This window comes from Pundamilia nyererei, unplaced genomic scaffold (assembly GCF_000239375.1).
Source record: "Pundamilia nyererei isolate P.nyererei 1_Seehausen unplaced genomic scaffold, PunNye1.0 scaffold00012, whole genome shotgun sequence".
In the NCBI taxonomy this organism is placed as follows: Eukaryota; Metazoa; Chordata; class Actinopteri; order Cichliformes; family Cichlidae; genus Pundamilia; species Pundamilia nyererei.
The window spans coordinates 3,617,615-3,636,973 of NW_005187413.1; the positions used below are offsets into that span (position 1 = coordinate 3,617,615).

Here is a 19,359-nt window from a genome sequence, read left to right on the forward strand (position 1 = left end):
TGAACAGGTGATGGATCAACTGAAAGGCCAGATGCATCTCTTAGGCCATGTGCCAGGTCTTTGCTGGACCCCCCCCCCCTATTTCTTAAGGACATTACATTTAAATACTGTTCATTTGCTGTACATAGTTGGAAGCAAAACATAAATACATAAAAAAAACTTTTGCATTTGACTGTGGATCTTACCAATATTGGAATCCCGGAACCTCTGTTTTTTAAAGGTGTTCAGGCCGTTTTAAAGACAAGCTTATCATTTTAACTGCTCAGTTTTCCTATGAAACTGTTTGTCATCATGAGCCGCCGCTGCTGACCTCATTATGTCAACATACTGCTGGTTTTTACTGTAACACATTAAGAATTTTATTTAGACCGGCACAGGTCTGTGTATTTCTGAATGCTCAAGCTAACGTTACATTTAAGTACTATAGAAATGAACTCAACAGAATATCATCTATATTGACTCAGACTAAAGACATTACAGCAGTAGCAAGGGCCCTGCAGTTAAATGGTACATTAGAACCCAGCAATAAAATGTTTGATTTATTTTTTTTACAAGAGAACAAAAGCCAAGACTGGTAAAATGGCTGTAATAAGCCTACTGTGAGCTGGTATAGTTCAAGATTATTTATTATTTTTAAATGCCCCATTCCTTTATTGTGCTGTGAAAATATTGCTAAAATAAAGAACGTGTCTCTCATGTCAAATAAATATAAGTAGCCATGTTTTTTCACTCTTAGAAGATTAGAATAATTCAAATTATAGCAGTGGAAGTGATTATTTTATCTTAAATTGTATTTGACTTTATATTGGAACTGTCTGTTTTAACATTGTGTGTCTGACAAGGTAATCAGCAACACAGAGGCACCACAAGGGACTGTCCTCTCCCCCTTCCTCTTCACCGTCTACACCACAGACCTAGGCCACTGCACAGAGACCTGCCATCTTCAGAAGTTTTCTGAAGATTGCGGTGGTTGGATGCATCAGCAGGGATGATGAGACAGAGTACAGGGCTGTGGTCGACTCCTTTGTCACATGACGGGAGCAGAATAATCTGCAGCTTACCGTGGTAAAGACCAAGGAATTGATTGTGGACTTCAGGAAGACCAGGAAACATTTGGCCCCCTGTTTAATCCAGGGGGTCAATGTTGACATTGTGGAGGACTATAAATACCTCGGAGTATACATAGACAATAAACTGGACTGGGCTAAAAACACCACAGCACTTTACAGGAAGGGCCAGAGTTGTCTCTATTTTTTGAGGCAGATGAGGTCCTTCAACATCAGTCGGACAATGCTCAGGATTTTCTACGAGTCTGTGGTGGCCAGTGCAATCCTCTACGCTGTTGCATGCTGGGGGAGCAGATTGAGGGTTGCTGATGCCTACACTCAATAAATTGATCTGCAAGGCCAGCAATGTTGTGGGGATGGAGCTGGACTCTCTTAAGGTGGTGTCGGAGAGGCGAATGTTGTACAAGATAAAGACAATGTTGGATAATTCCTCCCACCCACTCCATGGCATGCTGGCTAGCCACAGGAGCACGTTCAGACTATGGCCATCTTTCTGTACAACTCCTCCACCTAACACACTGTATACACTGTGATAGCTACACCCTTTTTGCACATGCTCTTCTTTCTTATTCAGATATTTATTAGTAAGTGACTTATATGTATGTATATATATATTGTATATATTGTACTGGAGCACTGTAACCCACACAATCTCCCCTGGGGATCAATAATGTTTTCTGATTATGATTCAGATTTTTAATGTAATTGGTTATTTCAGTGGTAATATAATTTGATTCTATATTTTGATATAATTTGATTCTTTATGTTTTGTTTTGGAAAACAGCTTGTGTCCAACCTCAGGCAGTGCACCATACACATAATCTGTAATTTCTATATAAAGTTTATTCGCTGCAATGCCTTTAAGTCTTTAACGAGTAGATAAACTCTATAACTGTGTACGTCCATTGGATGGCGCTGCACGTCAGCTATTCTAGCGGTCTCATTTGGTGCCAAGGTATTTCATAAACATGTGACGACAAGACTCATTAGCCATTTTAACAGCACTCCGTGCATCCTTGACCAGAGAGGTGCCCCTGCGTATCGCAGTTGGTCAGTGAGAAGAGGGCGGCCTGCTGGCCTTCATTTCATTTGTCATGCTAGAGTCTGCATCCGCGGGAAATGCAGAGGAATGAGGCTGGCACAGCGCCCACTGCGGTCTGCACATCACACTCCTAAAATCACGCCTCGCTGGTTTGCACATTAATTGGTTTCGCTCACACGAGCTACAGCGGAGAGCTCACCTGATTTAACAGGGCTATCGCGACAAGTTGCTCGAGTGACGTCGCTGCGACTGGTTGACAACTTACAGTTGTCACACGATGATCAGGTTTTTCGCGCGAGCCTAAATACGCACAGAAAGAGACTGCAGCACTGTCGCCACCACCGAGGGACGCGCTGCTTACCAGGCCAGGACTAAGTGAGCCAGTCTACCGTGGAGCAGAGAGCACGGGCATTTCAGTCTGTGGATGGATGCAAGACATCGGGATTTGATAGATTCGACATGGACCACATACAAATCTGAGGTTTAGTGTAACAAACACAAACCCAACAACAACAAAACAAAACAGCAAATGTTCTGAATTCATTTGCCTCCCTTTTGAGCTTCTTGTATACCAGAAGAGCGGGACCACAGACTTCTTGCAGGTGGATAAGCTGACTTTGTTTGCAAGTGAAAGAGGCTGTTTTTTTTATAGAAGGCAGTACTGGAAGCAAAAGCTGTTCCATTGTTATTCCTGGCATCGGCCGGCGCACTAAAACCATCAGCTCTCTGAGATTTTTATTGTTTTTTTTTTCTTTTTTTTGCGCAAGCGGTCGGTGCGCCCCTGCGTTTGGATCCAATGGGTTGTACGGTGAGCGCCGAGGATAAAGCTGCTGCGGAGAGGTCAAAGATGATTGACAAAAACCTCCGAGAGGACGGCGAGAAGGCAGCCAGAGAAGTGAAATTGCTTTTATTAGGTAGGTAGGTTACATCTGGAGTTGACTCCTCAGGAAACTGTTTCTTACTCCAGAAATGATCGTGTCACGTTGTCTGTACATAATACTCCGAAAACTCATAAAACCATAAATATTACAAACTACCACAAAGGCAAGTTAAACCTCACTATATCTAAGGCAGGACACTATACACATAATCTTAGCTACAGCATAGAAAAGGGGCCATTTCAGTGCTCATCTGTCTATAGTCATGTTGTGTATTATTAATTAGCCTACACAAGTGCCCACACTATATACTTGGAGATAAGTCAGATATCCTCATGTCAACATGCTGCACAGCTTCTTAGAGGATTGAGCTGGCATTTTTCCCAGAAAGCTTAATTCAATATATTAAACCTGTGGGCATTCACAGGATTACACTTCAGCTCTACTCTTATACTCACATTAATCTCTCTCAAAGGGATACAGGGAAGAAAATGCCAATTTAATAGGTGGCAACAGCAAAGCAACAGTTTATATCGAACAAATTCTGCATCTTGAAGGCACCATCTCCTTTCCTCCTTCTGCATTTCCATCCTGTGTGCACACAAAGTCGCATACATATGCAAACAGGAAATACATCCTCCCACTCATTACCGCATTCTCACTTCCCTTCTTAACAGTTTCAGCTGTTTAAGTTTGACTCGATCGTGCTTCTGATTGGTCTGTCAGCTCCTTCGAAAGGGATTGCGTTTAATGTCAGGACAAGAGTTTGTGTGAATGCCAGTAGAAGTGGGCATTTTCTGAAAGCTGTTTTGCCTGGCATGATCGCAAGCTTACCAGCAATCTCTCTCCTTACTCCAGCTCTGTTTTCAGAAGATGTGGAAAGATTTGCAAATCATATGGGCGATGTAAAAACATGATAACCAAAAAGACTCCATGATAAGCAAAAATATACCTGCAGGCCACTCTCTCAGTTAATTCGGTTAATTGGCAATTAGTAATTTAACTTGGTTGTTAATATTGTTATTGCTAATATTTATTACCTCTATGGATAGTTTGGATGTTTAAATGGCCTGTATTTGAATAGCGCTTTACTTAGTCCCTAAGGACCCCAAAGTGCTTTACACTACATTCAGTCATCCACCCATTCACACACTGGTGATGGCAAACTACATTGTACATAGCTGCCCTGGGGCGCACTGACAGAGGTGAGGCTGCCAGACACTGGCACCACCGGGCCCTCTAACCACCATCAGTAGGCCCAAGGACACAACGACCGAGGCTGTCCGAGCCCGGCAACCTTCCGATTACAAGACGAACTGCCAACTCTAGATCCACGATCGCCTTCAACTCTGGTCATGCACACATATTTCAACTAAAATAAAACTGGTTTTTCCTTCTCACATAAATTCACCCCATCTCTTAGAGGAAAAATAAAATATAAATAAAAAATTGTATCAAAGCTTAATGCAAATTACTGCTTTCTCTTTTTAACTTTTTTAGTTAAAACATCTTTGCCATCAAATAAGGTGTTTAACTACCTGACCTAAGTGAACCTCCTAAAGGCAAACTATAACATTTTTTACTTCTTTCGTTGCACCTACGTGACAGATGCTTATAGGAAAAATACTGAAAGGCTGTGAGATCTCTTTCTGTTTCTGCTGCACAGATTTTGGTAAAGACTTGTGTTTTGTCCATTAAGTGACCATTTTTCAGAAAGATTTTTTACTCCCCATGTTTGGTGGACACTTATCTTTGACCTAATGGAATGGGAATGTGTTGTAATCTCAGTGCATCTTTGTGAGCTGGATGGATATGCTTGCGTGCTGTACAGCTTTGCCTTTATGGATATTTAAGCTGATGTTGGACAATTTACTTTAGCAATCACCATGAAACATTGTATTGTTTTTCTTGGCCTTCATGCATTATACTGCAGGTTGTGGTGTGTTTCCAGGCAAACACAACTCTACAGCACTCTTTGTATGTGATTTTTTTCTTGGTTAGCATCTCTTGCGCTAAATCCAAAGTATTTTCAAACAGCGGATGATGATGTCCTTCAAGGGATGAGCTTCTCACATTCTACCGTGTCAGACGTTTGATTTTTGTTTGATATTTGTCTGTTATCTGTTGAATATCTGACTTTTAATGTAGTGTTACTCCTCCAGACTATACTCAGGAAACTTCAAATGCGCAGTGCAGGGAATAGCTGTGATCGGCACATGAAGGCTCGTCTTCAGGCTGACTTTTAGGAGTACATAGTACTCAGTACTTATTTTGATTTGTGTTGTGCTGGTGGATCATGCATTTTTGTTACTGGTTTAATCACATTCATTTAGTAGTGGGAAGCCAAAATTGTGATCAAGATTAATATTTGATCAAATGTGCAGGCCTGCTTTGTTTGCAGGGATGATTAAAAAAAAAACAACAACAACCCAATAGTTCGGAAGTTGGGGGAGCGGTCACTTGGATAGACAGATGTCTGGATGCAGGCAGCTGGTGTCTTCAAGGCCTTACTCGGGTAATAGGACTCACTGAACTGGACCTCTCTGCCACTTGCGTAGATGTTTGTGCTTCAGTTTTGGTGATTGAAATACTAGTGTTATATTAGTCTGTTGCTAAGCACTAATTAGCAGGTATAGGTAGCTGGTGCCCCCCTATGGTTTATGGATGCAGCTTGCTAACCAAGGTTCCTGACATTAGCTGATAAATTAGTAATGCAACCTGTCCTCCAAATATGGTAACTTCTGTCAAAAGACAGCAGTGTTTTCTGTGTCAAGAGCAGCTCAGCTCTCATTAAATACAAACATCTGCTCTTAATCTAGACACATTCTACTTTTTAAACACTTCTTTTGCTTAAACTTATCATATCTTGATGATTTTTCATTTAGTCTGTTGTAATTTGATGACTGGCTTCACCTTGTCTGACATCTCAAGCAAGCCATTTGCAGACTTCTGTTTGCTCACAGCACCGGTCAGTGATATTTATTTATATCTTTGAATCTTTGTGTCTAATACCAACGTGAGGTTGTAAGAGGACAGTTGACTGGCAGAGTAAAATTGACAGCAACTAGTTCAGAGTCATTTAAAAGTACAAGTACAGTGCTTGGAGCTTACAGCATTTTGAATTTCATTTGCCTTCTTTGGTTTCAGAGTCCCGTGCTGTGGTTTTCCTAATAAGAAAAGTCAAACTGTCTGCTGTAAAAAGGGCATATATTTATTATACACAGTTTATCAAACATTATGTAACATAGTTTGTTTTTCATGATTCAAAATAATTTGTGGAAACAGATGCAAACAAGCAGCCTGAAGTTCTAAATAGTTAAGTTTACTTACAAACTGCTTAGCAACCAATTAATTTGTCACAGCATCTGAATAAGTATAATAATAATATCAATTAACCAACAATAGTAAAATAGCAGTAATAATAGTAAATGTAATGATAATAGTAGTCATGCTAGTAATCTTAGCATCATTGTAATGCAGTATATAAAAATATTATGATTAAAATGTATATGTACCAGTCCCATCTAACTACTGGCTAATCACCTGTGCACCGCCTGGATTGATTATAAGAAAGCCTTTGACTCAATGCCCCACACGTGGATCCTGGAATGCCTGGAACTGTACAAGATCAGCAGGACGCTAACAACACTAGAGGCCAACTTCAAGTCAATAGCATAAGTCACCATCAAGTGCATGTTTTACTAAGGAGATCCTCTGTCCCCACTGCTCTTCCGCATAGGCCAAACTCCCTCAGTAAAATCAAAAGACTGTGGTATCAGAATCAGAATCAGATCAGAATCAGAAAGGGGTTTATTGCCAAATGTTGAGCAGGTTTACAACATTAGGAAATTGCTGCGGTGCTTCAGTGCAAACATACTGTCATAAAAATATAAAAATAAGAATAAGAATTAAAAGTGCTAAGTGGATAGATATATACATGATATATACATGAGTGCAGGTGGTGATCAGTGCCAAACATGGAATGATGCAGTGAACACAGCGTAGGGTCATGTGTTAGTGGTGGGAACAGTCGTACGTTTATTGTTCATGTGTCCGACAGCAGAGGGGAAGAAACTGTTCTTATGGCGAGAGGTTCTGGTGCGAATGGACCGGAGCCTCCTGCCTGAGGGGAGCAGGTCAAACAGACTGTGTCCAGGGTGCGAAGGGTCAGCTGAGATCCGAGCTGCACGCCGCAGTGTCCTGGAGGTGTACAGGTCCTGCAGAGATGGGAGTCTACAGCCAATCACCTTCTCAGCAGAGCGCACAACACGCTGCAGTCTCTGTTTGTCCCTGATAGTGGTTCCAGCGTACCACACGGTGATGGAGGAGGTGAGGATGGACTCGATGATTGCAGTGTAGAATTGCATCATCGTCCGTGTTGGCAGGTTGAATTTCTTCAGCTGCCTCAGGAAGTACATCCTCTGCTGGGCTTTCTTGATGACGGAGGTGATGGTGGGCTCCCACTTCAGGTCCTGGGTGATGGTGGTACCCAGGAAGCGGAACGAGTCCACAGAGGTGATGGGGGTGTCAGTCAGGATGATGGGGGGGAGTGGAGCTGTGTGCTTCCTGAAGTCCACAATAATCTCCACTGTCTTCTGGGCATTCAGCACCAGGTTGTTGTGGCTGCACCAGGACACCAGACGTTCAACCTCCCTCCTGTAGGCAGACTCATCCCCGTCCGAGATGAGCCCAATAACGGTGGTGTCATCTGCAAACTTGATTAGCTTGACAGACTGGTGGGTGGAGGTGCAGCAGTTGGTGTACAGGGAGAAGAGCAGAGGAGAAAGAACACAGCCCTGAGGGGAGCCGGTGCTGATGAAGCACTATGGAGCAATAGACACACAGAGTATTGTATTATAGAAAGTGATTAGAGGAGGTATGAAAGATTTTCTATTCCGGTGCTTGTGGCAGTCTATTAGAGACGGAAGGACTGCTTCTGCCTGCCTATTAAGTGGTGCAGAGGGTGTTCAGGATTATCCATGATGGATAACAGTTTGTTCAGCAACCTCCTCTCTACCATAGCTTCATAAAGAAAATGAAAAAAAGAAACATCACAAAGCAGGCCGTCCTAGTCAGTTTATTCAGTCTTATGGTGTCACCAGCTCCATCGCTGCTTACCAGCAAGCCATAGCAATACACTCTGTTCGGCACAACTGTAGTGCTAGAAAGTCTCCATCATTTTGCTGCAGACATTGAAGGGTATCAAATTCCTTAGGAAATAGAGCCTGCCCATCCTATTCTCATATACGGCCTGTGTGTTTTTCTTCCACTCCAGTTTGTTGCCAGTGTGGATGCTCAGGTATTTTTACTCTTCCAACACATTAAAAGTATTTCTGTAAGTGCTGTGACACTGACTTGTACTGAAGGCCTGAGGTGTACAAGCGAACAGGAATAGAGACAGAAAAGTCCCCTGTGGAGCTCCTGTACTGCACATCACCAAATCAGACAGACCAGTACCCAGCCTCATATACTGAGGCATATCTGTCAGCCAGGCAGTAATCCATGAGATGGTGGACGTGTTTTTGGACATTTGCCCGTTCTCTTAATACCAGTGGCTGGATTGTGCTTTCTCACAATATGAAGTATCTTCTTCTTCAAGTATCTTCTTGGTCCAATTTGTCCATAGACTTGTTTTCCTGTCTCAAGCATAACAGATAGAAGAATCAGATTGATGTGTAAGTAAACAACACATTTGGCCTTTCAACAGCATAAATATTTTACAAGGTGTCCAGAGGAATTATGTCACAAAGATTTTGATAAAAGCACAGGGGGCTGTGTTTGGGACTATTTCTTTGTAGCTGAGTGGCTTCCCGCTGTCAAGGGGCTTGAGGGAATTTCTTCAAATGGCACAAATGTGGCTGCAACTATATTTTGTGAGATACCTTAACTCAAAATTTCACATGCTACTTATTACACAGTTGTATGCAAATGTCTGATTAGGTATATTTTTTTACACCTAAAATTTCATAGAAAAAATTTGGATTGAACTTGAGAAGATCGTTCTAGTTTTCAAGATTAAGGCAACGAAATGAAACACACACTTTGTTGGCTTCAGAGATCTTAGCATGTGAATTTTGTAACGTTAGGCAAGACAGCATCAACATCCGTGATATTTAGAAGGGTGAGGCAGACAATTAGAAAAGAAGAAGAACTGACCAACGAAGGAAGTGAAACTGAGTGGAGTGCAGAGATTAGTAATTAGTAAAAATTTAAAAATTACCGTATTTCCCGGACTACAAAGCGCACCTGAATAATAGCCGCACAAGCTAAAATCAGGGGAAAATCCTGTTTTGTACATACATTAGCCGCACCTGACTAAAAGCCGCAGGTGTTTCAATGTTGACTTATCATATGTAAGAGAATTGTCAGGAAAGAGATGGCTGTTTGGAGACACACCCCTTTTATTAATATTTTGAAAAACAAGTTATGGGTACATATTTACATAACTTTTTAGGTATATGTACAAGTAGCGGTAATTACAAGTACGAAACATGTACTGTGCTTCATAAATGAGTAACAAATGTAGTACATAACAATAACCTACAGCACACCAGAAAAATAGATTCGGACTACCTTTTAGGCTCAGGTGCAGTGACACGGCTTTAACAAGAAGAAAAGTCAGTCATTCACCACCATCTTCCTGCGCACTAAAACCACCAAAGTCCTCTTCTCCAGTGTCGGATACGAACAGGCTCAGGATGGCTACGTCATCCACTCTTCGTTGTCACTTTCAAAACCAAACAAATCCTCGCTGTCAGTGTCAGAGTCGAACACCCTCTGAAGGGCCGTGGCGGTGTCCTCCTCTCCATCATGCAGCAGTCCAGCCCTTCAAAATCCGTTGGTGATCGTGGATGCTTTCACACTTTTCCACGCTGTCAGATTCCACCGGTGGAGTTGAGCATAACTTGCTTTTCGCAAGTTTATCGCCACTCGTCATCCACGCCTCCCGCTGAACGCATAGCGCTACTTTGAAGTTTGTTTTTCGCGCTACTTGTACGGCACTATGTTGCCTGGCGGATGGACATGTGACCAACATACCACTCTTGAACCCTGATACTGTGTGTCTGATCACATGCCCTTCCGCCAGGCAACGTAGTGCCGTACAACAGCGGAACAAACAAAACAAATCGTCTTACGATATGACAAAAATCATGGACAATCCACAGAAAAGTCGCACCTGACTAAAAGCCGCAGGGTCCAAAGCTTGTGCAAAAAGAAGCGGCTTATAGCCCGACAATTACAGTAATTAACTAAATCACAAAATACAAACTATGACACTTTTCAGTTTAAAAAAGGGTATCTTTCCAGTTTATTTTTAAAAAAACAAACAGTGTTAAACCCTTTTAATCGATGTCACTTTTGTGGATGCTGAGTGAATTTTTTTTTTCATGATGAGATCAAGTATTTTGAACAGCATTCCTTGTTTGTTACCTCATGATTTGTCAAGGAATCCTCAGTTGACCATATAATCACTGTTTTGTAATTCTACACAGCCGCACTGTATCGTCTTTTATCGTCTGTCTTGTTATCAGTTCCTCAGGATGTCAGCAACATCACTAAGTTAAAATAATAAAAATATTCTTGAGTGGCAATTTACTGAAAGCACTGAGAACACGCAGGAGCTTACTGCTTTTTGATTTCTTGACTGAGCGCATATTGCAGTAAACCTAATGGTTGTATTTGTCCAATTTGTGTTTAGAAAAAAAATCATCTTCTTTTGGCAAAGAGAAGATGAGTCACTTGATAGAAATCACTGAAGCACGAAGGACTGAGTACCAAACTGTCAGGGGAACGGGGCAGCTGTTCTTTGCAAACTGAGTATCTTAATTCCAAAAATACTGTTCATGAAATAAAATTCCCAACCAACTAAACAATTATGTACACTCACCTGACACTTTTCTAGATACACCTTGCTAGTACCAGGTTGGACTCAGTTTAGCTTTAGTGCTTTGTGGCATAAATTTAACAGTGTTGGAAACGTTCCTCAGAGATTTTGATCCATAGTGACATGATAGCATCACTCACTGCTGCAGATTTGAGACAATTTAAGCTTTTGTGACATGGTATGTTGTCCTGGTGGAAGTAGTTATCAGAAGATAGGTGCACTGTACTGACATTGTCAGCAAAAATTCTCATGTAGGCTGTCCTGACATTTGACACCACCGCGACTTTTTCTATTTTACTTTGCTTTTCTATTGTTGGGTTTTAGTGACCCGCGCAAACTGTAACCTCAGTTTCCTGAGAGAGTGGCACCTGGTGCAGTGTGTACTGCTGTTGCTCATCTGCTTCAAGATGTGACATATTGTGCAGTCAGAGATGCTGTTCTGCATGCAATGGTTGTAGCGAGTGTGAAAATCCTAGTAGATCAGCAGTTTCTGTTCTCAGATCAGCTTGTCTGGCACAAACAGCCATGTTGCATTCAAACTCTCATGTTTCAAAACACAACTAACAAATGTCCTTTTACTTGATGGCCTGAGAATGAGCCGTAAAGTAAGAAGCTTAAAAGACTATAAAGTCCATAGAAAACTCTTCTCATATCAGTTTTCATGGGTTTTAAGGGTGAGAAAACACTTATTTCACCATGTTGCACCATGCCCTCTCTGTATTGAGTAAGTAGATGGAATGTCTTTATATGAGCAGGAACTGGGAATAAAAACCAGTGTTACATAAATGTATAAGACGGCTTCTCGTGAAGCAAGGTCATCACTTCGTCACATGTATACACTTTCGAATTGTCATTTCAGTACTGATAAACACTGAAACATTTCTCTTATATCTCTTATCAGAAATGTCATGGAGAGTTGGCCTCATATTTTTTTTTTAACCATTTAAAGCTATTTAATAAAAGAATGTGTAATACTTGAGAATAGTAAACAATTTATTTCCATGACTTTTCAAAGTAATTTTGAGAGTAACTGGTTGGCTCTGTAGATTGAGAGTGAAAATCCAAGGTTAAATGAAGGCAGACAAGCACCCATTGCTGCTGGTAAAATATAGTAACACATCTGAAATGCTATTAAAAGGATTAGGGAGCAAGTTAAACTGAAACTGTAAACGGACAAGAGAAGATTTTGAAAAATGAGAAGGAAACATCATCACCGTCAGAAACTACACCGTTATAAGTCATTAGTGATTTATGAGTGCTGACTTTAATATGCAAGATACTCCCTACTCTAATAGGCAGATTCTGTTTCCCTATTTTCACCCAAAAATGTGAGACTATTTTTAACCGTCTTTGTTCCCTTGAACCTCGTTGAAATCAGAACCCACTGCAGCTTATCTCTAATTCCCTCCCTCAGGAGACAGTAATAATAGTTCTTCACAGACATTACTCAATTCTCATGATGGAGAGAATAGCTCTGGGTGAGGCTGCCCATCCGGAGATGACAACTTTACAATTACACACATGTTCAAAGAATATACTTAGTACTGTTAGTCATGTCTCTGACGAACACCACTAAGTCCTCATTAAATCCCCGCAAGTTTACTGTATGTGCTGATCTAGCAAGAAATGAATCCTTCCTACAGTCACGCTTAGGATGCAGTTTTTACTTTGATGTAGATTTTGCACCAGGCAGTGACTATTGGTGAGTTTTTCTGCTTAAAGAAAACCAAAAAATCCACATTTTAAAAAATGTAATATACTGCAGTTGGTTTTATTTTTTAAATGCTATTTATTTTTGTATGTATTTAGTAGTGAGCTGACAGTTTTTTGTGCTCAGAAGTAAAAATGTATTTTGAACAAACAAATAGTTTTTCTTAATGAGGCTTTTTCACTCCGAGTCACCATGAGCAGTCGAACAGCAGATCTTCCAGATTTCATGTATGTGCGTGCTTGATTTTGGGCCTATGAATGAGATAATGTCTGAGACAGTTCATCCATGTGTCTGCTTTGCTTGATAAAGTGAGATGTGTGTTGTGGCTGTTTCCTGAGGCAGGATGGTGGTTTATGACACCCTGTGAGAGTGTTAAATTCGGTATCTGTGGGAGTGAGCATACCACTCATATTCAGACCAGTGTGTTTATGACAGTTGTCACCTGCCCAAATCTGACATCCGTCTCCTAAAGACTTTCATTCTTATATGTATTTTGCAAGTCAGAGATTTGTGGGCTTTATAGTATAAGTTAATAATAAAAAAAAGTTATTTAATTGAAGCATTAGTGTGGAATAAAGCTATTCCCGGTGGCATGTTTGTTTGTTTTTAAACAGTTATTGCCTCCTTATTTAGGGCCCCTTCTGCCTGCTCCAGCATTTACTAAGTAAAAGGTCAGTGAACCTCCTGCCTATCACACGAATATCTTTCTCTCCTTGTTTACTTAAAAGCTGACTAAGTTTACTTAAATCCATCTTAGTGACTATAAGGTAGCTGAACTTGAATCCAAGCAAATAAATGCACAGCTTTCACATATGATAACCTTATAAATGTATAAAGCTGGGATCAAGGAGTTACAACATAGACTACACATACGAGCAACAACAAAAACCCACAGCAGGGGACAAGCAGAGATACAGCTGGAAGGCCAGAGAATAAAGGTAGGTTTTGCGCCTACACTTAAAAGCAGGGATGAAGAGAGAACTTTTTATTTCAAGTGGTAACTATTTCCACAAATGAGGTGCAGCAACGGCAAAGGCTCTGTCATTTTATTTTCTGTGGACTTGGGATATGCAAGAAAGCTTTGCCAGCAGATCAGACCTAAAGGTGGGAATGTAAGCAAATTAGGTTGATTATCAAATTTGGAGCCTGCCCATTAAAAGCCTTAAAAACAGTTGATAAAATCGCAACTGAATTCTAAAATGGATAAGGAACAAAATGCAGAGAGGCCAAGACTGGAGCAGTGTGTTCATATTATGACAATATCTAAGCCTTACAAGATGTTTGGCTTTATTCAGTAGCTAACTGCTAACTTGCCTACCATGGTGGTGGGAATAGGATTTGGTGCTGGATTCACCAAACAGAACACCCACAGGAAAAAGGATTTTAATAGCCGTGCAGTGTTTAGAGCACAGGGCTGTTTCTCAGCCTGAGAAAATGCTTGAAATGTTAAATAGCTGTTTAAATCTTTATATGGTGGTGCTCATCCACACTGCACGGTACATAAAATTAAAAACCACCACAATTGTTTTGATGATTCTTTGAAATAGCAGACATGCTTATTAAGTGAGAGAGGTGGATAAACGGAAGGGTGATTATTTACTAGACCACTATAGTGCAATTTTGTGGCAGAGTAATAAAGCAAATTTTCCTGTCCAACATTATTTGTCAATTATCCCACAGAACAAGTTCTGTACAACCCTAGAAATGATGTTTTCTCTGAAATGCATTTAGAGTTCCCCAACATTTTAGCAAGCTGAGTTGCAGTCTGCTTGCTATGTGAATTCTACAATAAATTCCTCCATAATACCACAGTTCCTGGTATTGTTGATGTTGTTCCAAAAGTGACAACTCCACTTCATTTTATTATAGAGGTAATTCCCTGCACTATAATGAAAGCTGTTAGTAATCTGTTTTAACCACGGGTGTACGTTTATAGCTTAGTGTGGAAAACGGATATAGTTTGGAAAAGCAGAATTTAGAGCAAAGCTGTCGTTTTCAGTTAAAGAAAATCCCTCTTTTGTGGCTCATTTTAAAACGAGCTCACAATTTGTGTAGTATCTGCAGAGGTCAATACATTTTAAATTCTCCACAGTTTCCGCTAATAAGGCTGGATTTAAGGAGGAGAATGAATTAAGGTAGAACCCTTGACCCTTTGTGTTTTTTACCAAATGTTGTGGTTGATACCCAGCAAACACTGTAAAGTTGTAATGAATGAACGTTTTAGAGAAGAGCTACATTAATTTAACCTACTTTTTTTTATCACAGCACACAAATACAAAATTTGAAGCTTTATCAGTCTTCATCTTCTATTTGGTGCAGATGACACAGCAGGTCCTTGCCCATAATTCATTTTTCAATCACGTTTTCTATTTTCAGCCCCATCCATAATTTACGTAACTTCTTTTATCGCTTTCACTCCTCATCTTTTCATATTACACTCATCCCCTCTCATACAGTGGTGTAAGAGTGCAAACATGCCTCAGCAAGCAGCAAAGTCTTGCGGAATGACCAGAAATCATCACCATCTGTCTATATCAGTGTAAGATGATATAGAAAGATGATATATTCTGTCTATATCATATTACACTCGACTCCAGAGACAGTTTATTTAGGTGCTGCATGCAACGTGGAAGGACCTTGACCTTTTGCAAGAACACTTAAAAAGCTTAAGTTAGAGACAGCGAAGGAGATAAAGGATGGGAGATAGAAATAATGTAGACAGTTGAGGTCCAGAATACTTGGAAAAACAAGGGTTTGCAATCACGACATGAAGGAACTGCTATCACATGGGGAAAAAGGGGAAACCTGAATTCAAATATTAAAAGTTCTCTTTTATAATTCAGACTGAGAAGATCCAAACTTTAAATATCAAAAATGGATTTTACATAGAAAATATTAGACATTGTACAAATTGTGCACCACAACATCTTTATTTTATTTTATTTTGGCCACTGATCTGTAGTCTACACTGAAAGAAAATATTGAATCTTACACAGCTGCTTATCACAGAGACCCAAAATGTAAGACGTCTTCAGATTGTTGTGAGTGGATCCCGTGATTGTTTTGCATCTTTCCTTAATAACCACTGAAAGGTTAAACAGCTGCTTTCAACTAAGTAATGTCATTTCAGTAGGTCTGACGTAACTGAAGGTAATTATATTAAACTTTACTATAAAAATCATATTTTGGGTAATATAGTTGTATACTAACTTTATTGATATGACTCTAAGTATCCCTTATATGGAAGCTGCAGTGCTTGGGAAACAGGGCCTCTGCAGATCCTTTAAATTGGTTTTCCCCCTGGAGATGATTTTCTGCTCCACCTCTAAATAGGCAAGAAAGTAATCACTGTTGGAAAAGGTGTAAGAGCACTTTAAAGCGCACTGGGCCACATGAAATATAACTGTGATCAGATTTAACTTATGAAATGCAGTCATCAGCAAAGGAAAGTAACAGATCAGTCGAACATTCCTGAATGTGCAAGATTCGATCATGAAGTCAGATTCCTTTATTTTGCAGATGTAGTAGACACAGATGAAACACACTGATTATAAACTGTTAGACAGATGCAGTGTACATGAGCCAACTTTGTTACCAAGTCCTCAGTTCCAAGCGTCCCCATTAGAAGATAAGCCAACATTGGCAGTGATGACAGTGACAGTGCAACAATATAAAAGGCATACGAGTGGAGTGTGAGAGACAAGTCTGTGTTTCAGAGCTACAGCTGAGATACGTTAACCATCACTGTGTCCGTAACTCGCAAATGTCCAACCTACATAGACAGTGACAGACACGACAGGCACCTAGAACATATGTAGAGTAAAACGGTTAATAAATAATACCTGTGCTGTTCACGTGTGGCAGTGACTCACATTGGGTAGCACTGTAACAATATCTTGCATAAAAAGTAGCAAAAAAAAGTGTAAAAATGTAAGATCAATATAGAGATTTTCAACAAAAGGCTGCCATTGCACATATGATTAGCAACCATATATATAAGTGACAATATGAGTTTCAGTATCTTGCCCAAGGTCACCAGGAGAGCTGGGGGTCAGACCACTGACGTTCTGAGCAGTGGATAACACACTGTTATGTGAACCTTAACACGACACAGCCTCAACACTTGAGACAAAAATTATGGCAAGATATGGAACATGAGTAAAAAAAAAAGGAGGCTTTAAAGAATTTAATTAAAATTCTAATTAAAATTTTGAATATTGAACAACAGCAAAATATGCCTGCATGCATTCATATTAAAGAATATAGTCAGAGCGTGTAAGCTCTTCACAGATAACCATTTTATTAGCTGCTGTAGGACTTAGGACTCTACCAATTGGAGGGCATCAACTCTGTAGCTTTCGTGTGCAAAATGTCTGCTCAGCGGCGGTCTAAATTTAATACCTTCAGTAATATTTACAATCAGTGGGCCTGATGTAGAGTCCATCAAGTTAGAGCTCTATATCAAAGTTCACCCATCGATCTGTCTGCCAGCTGATTCCTGGAATAGCCATCAGAAACCATCCCCATATTCATTCATATAAATGTTGATGCCAGAGCACTGACACGGAGAGACTTAAAGAATCCGGAATAGAAATCCACAGGAGACTGAATGCCAGAGATTGTTGTTGTTTGACACATGTTCTACTTGTACCCCAGTCAGCTGTCTGGGTAACTGCCAGACAGGGAAGCATATTTAGCCACTCGTATTGCAACCCCCCCTGACACAAGTCATGCAGTTAAATTACCCCAAATTATTGCCTCGGGATGTTACTTAACGACCATCAAGTGGAAGTCTTTTTTTGTAATGAGCAGCTTTATAGGTTAAACTTTTCACATACTCTTAAGTTAGAAAGGTAAATTTAAAGGTTAACATTTGGAACAAACCTCCATGGATCACAGAGAACCCACTTGGAGGGCTGATACAATTTATGTGTAGTAATGAAAATGTTCATTAATAATACAGTTAGGGTGTAGATCATACAGAAGCTGAAAAGGGAACGTCTCAGTAGAGTTTATGATGATGCACTGGTCTTCAGGAAGGTAATATACAGCTTGTTCCTACTCCGAGGTAATAATAGCATTTTAGGAGTAGCACTGAGGTATGATCTGTAGAAATACAGGGACAGTAACCACAATGAAGCATTATAGCCTAGTGCTTTTCCAAGGTAAAGACAAATAAACTGTCTACAAGCAGCTGAGACCCTGATATCTATATTGTATTATATTATAGGTTTTTTGCTCACTACCGACTTTGTGGCTTTAAATATATTATCTCTCCCTGCTGGTAATGCAGTTTCTGCATGCAGTAATTTAATGTCTATGTCACATTTTGGAGAGGCAAAGCATGAATTGGACACGGTGGACCACCGGGTCTATTACACGTTTTGCTGTGATGCTGGGTTAAGACACCAGATACACTCACAAACAATCGAATAAAAAAAAAACCAACATTACTTTGTACAGTTCATCTGTGATCGCATTACTTCATGCCATTAACATTCCTCAGTCAAGTCTTACAAATTGTTGCATACACTGGGCAAGAATGTATAACAGTGTGAAGTTAACGAGATGATTTGAAATGCTCTATTAATTAAGGTCGCCTCATAGCTGTTTCTGTTTAGCTGATGATGGCGAGTGATGGCGAGTGACATAAATGTTTATGATTGTTTGTAAAGTGAAATTTCTGTCCACAGAATGCTACTACGAATAATAAACAGAAAGTTTACATTATGCTGGACAATAGTAACTCCAGCATTGTCGCTCACTGATTAAGATGTCCACAGCTGGTCTGAAACAAGATACTTTGTCTTACACTGAATAATATTACTGTGTAAGATGTACTCTGACATCAACTAGATGATGTAGGGAGAGAGAAGAAGGCAGAGACCTAATTTTTCTTGGCTCAAGTCTAAATTAATGGGCCATTAATTTGGCAGTTATTCATTACTATGCAGTGAAGGAGGCAGACTGCAAAAGATCCGAATGCTATTAACAAGCTATTTAAATGAACTATACTCGAAACTTGAACTACAACCACTCTGTGAAAGACAGAGGTAGCTATAGATGTTATTTTAACAGCAAACAGGTCTGTTAAGATGTGTGATGTTTTGTTGAGTTGTCGTTAATTCTTGATGTTTTGATTGAAGTAAAGTGGGATCAATCATTGGTATACATCCACACATGCATCACACCTCCATTCTCAACAGGCCAGTTCACTGTTCATCAATGATTATCAATACTGAGGTCCTGAAAACATGTGCCATTATACCACACTTTAATTTTCTCTTTTGTTTGTTTTTTACATATGTCCACATAATTGTTGTATGTATGTTGTATGCATAGGCAGTTGAACTGATAGGCATTTTAAAAGTTCACTTAAATGAGAAAAGTCCCTGCTGTTGCCTTGTTTGTGCTATGAATCTGTGACCCAGTCAGCCTTCGCTTAAACAAATATTTTTCTACTGTTGGAAAAAGATCTTTTCTACTTTCAGAACATGAAAACGCGTGAATTTGTTGTTAAGGATTTTGTTTTGGGGAGGAGACTGTAGTGTCGTAACCATGGCAACTAATCGAATGCCAGCACAAGCAAGGCAACCCATCATTCCACGGGCAGCTCTGCCAGGGCCGACATTTAGATGTGTTTTCCAGGCGGAGGCTGTACTCTGTCTCATTTCTCTCAGGCATTTGGGTCAACAGTAACGAAACAGCTGCTGCAACATAAGCATCTTACAGGCACATCGCAATGTGAAAAAATATTCTGATTTAAGTCGGAAATG

The 19,359-nt window shown here is 40.1% G+C and overlaps 1 protein-coding gene across 2 annotated transcripts in view; it reads left to right on the forward strand.

Moving 5' to 3' along the window:
- The first annotated feature begins 2,072 nt into the window (after window positions 1–2,072).
- Window positions 2,073–19,359, forward strand: part of gnai2b (guanine nucleotide binding protein (G protein), alpha inhibiting activity polypeptide 2b) — a 47,186-nt gene continuing 29,899 nt past the window's right edge. For both annotated transcript variants that reach the window (XM_005724518.1, XM_005724519.1), the window contains exon 1: window positions 2,073–3,023. In XM_005724518.1, the coding sequence (XP_005724575.1) occupies window positions 2,906–3,023 (118 nt within the window). In that variant the 5' untranslated portion in view covers window positions 2,073–2,905. The remainder of the gene's footprint in view (window positions 3,024–19,359) is intronic.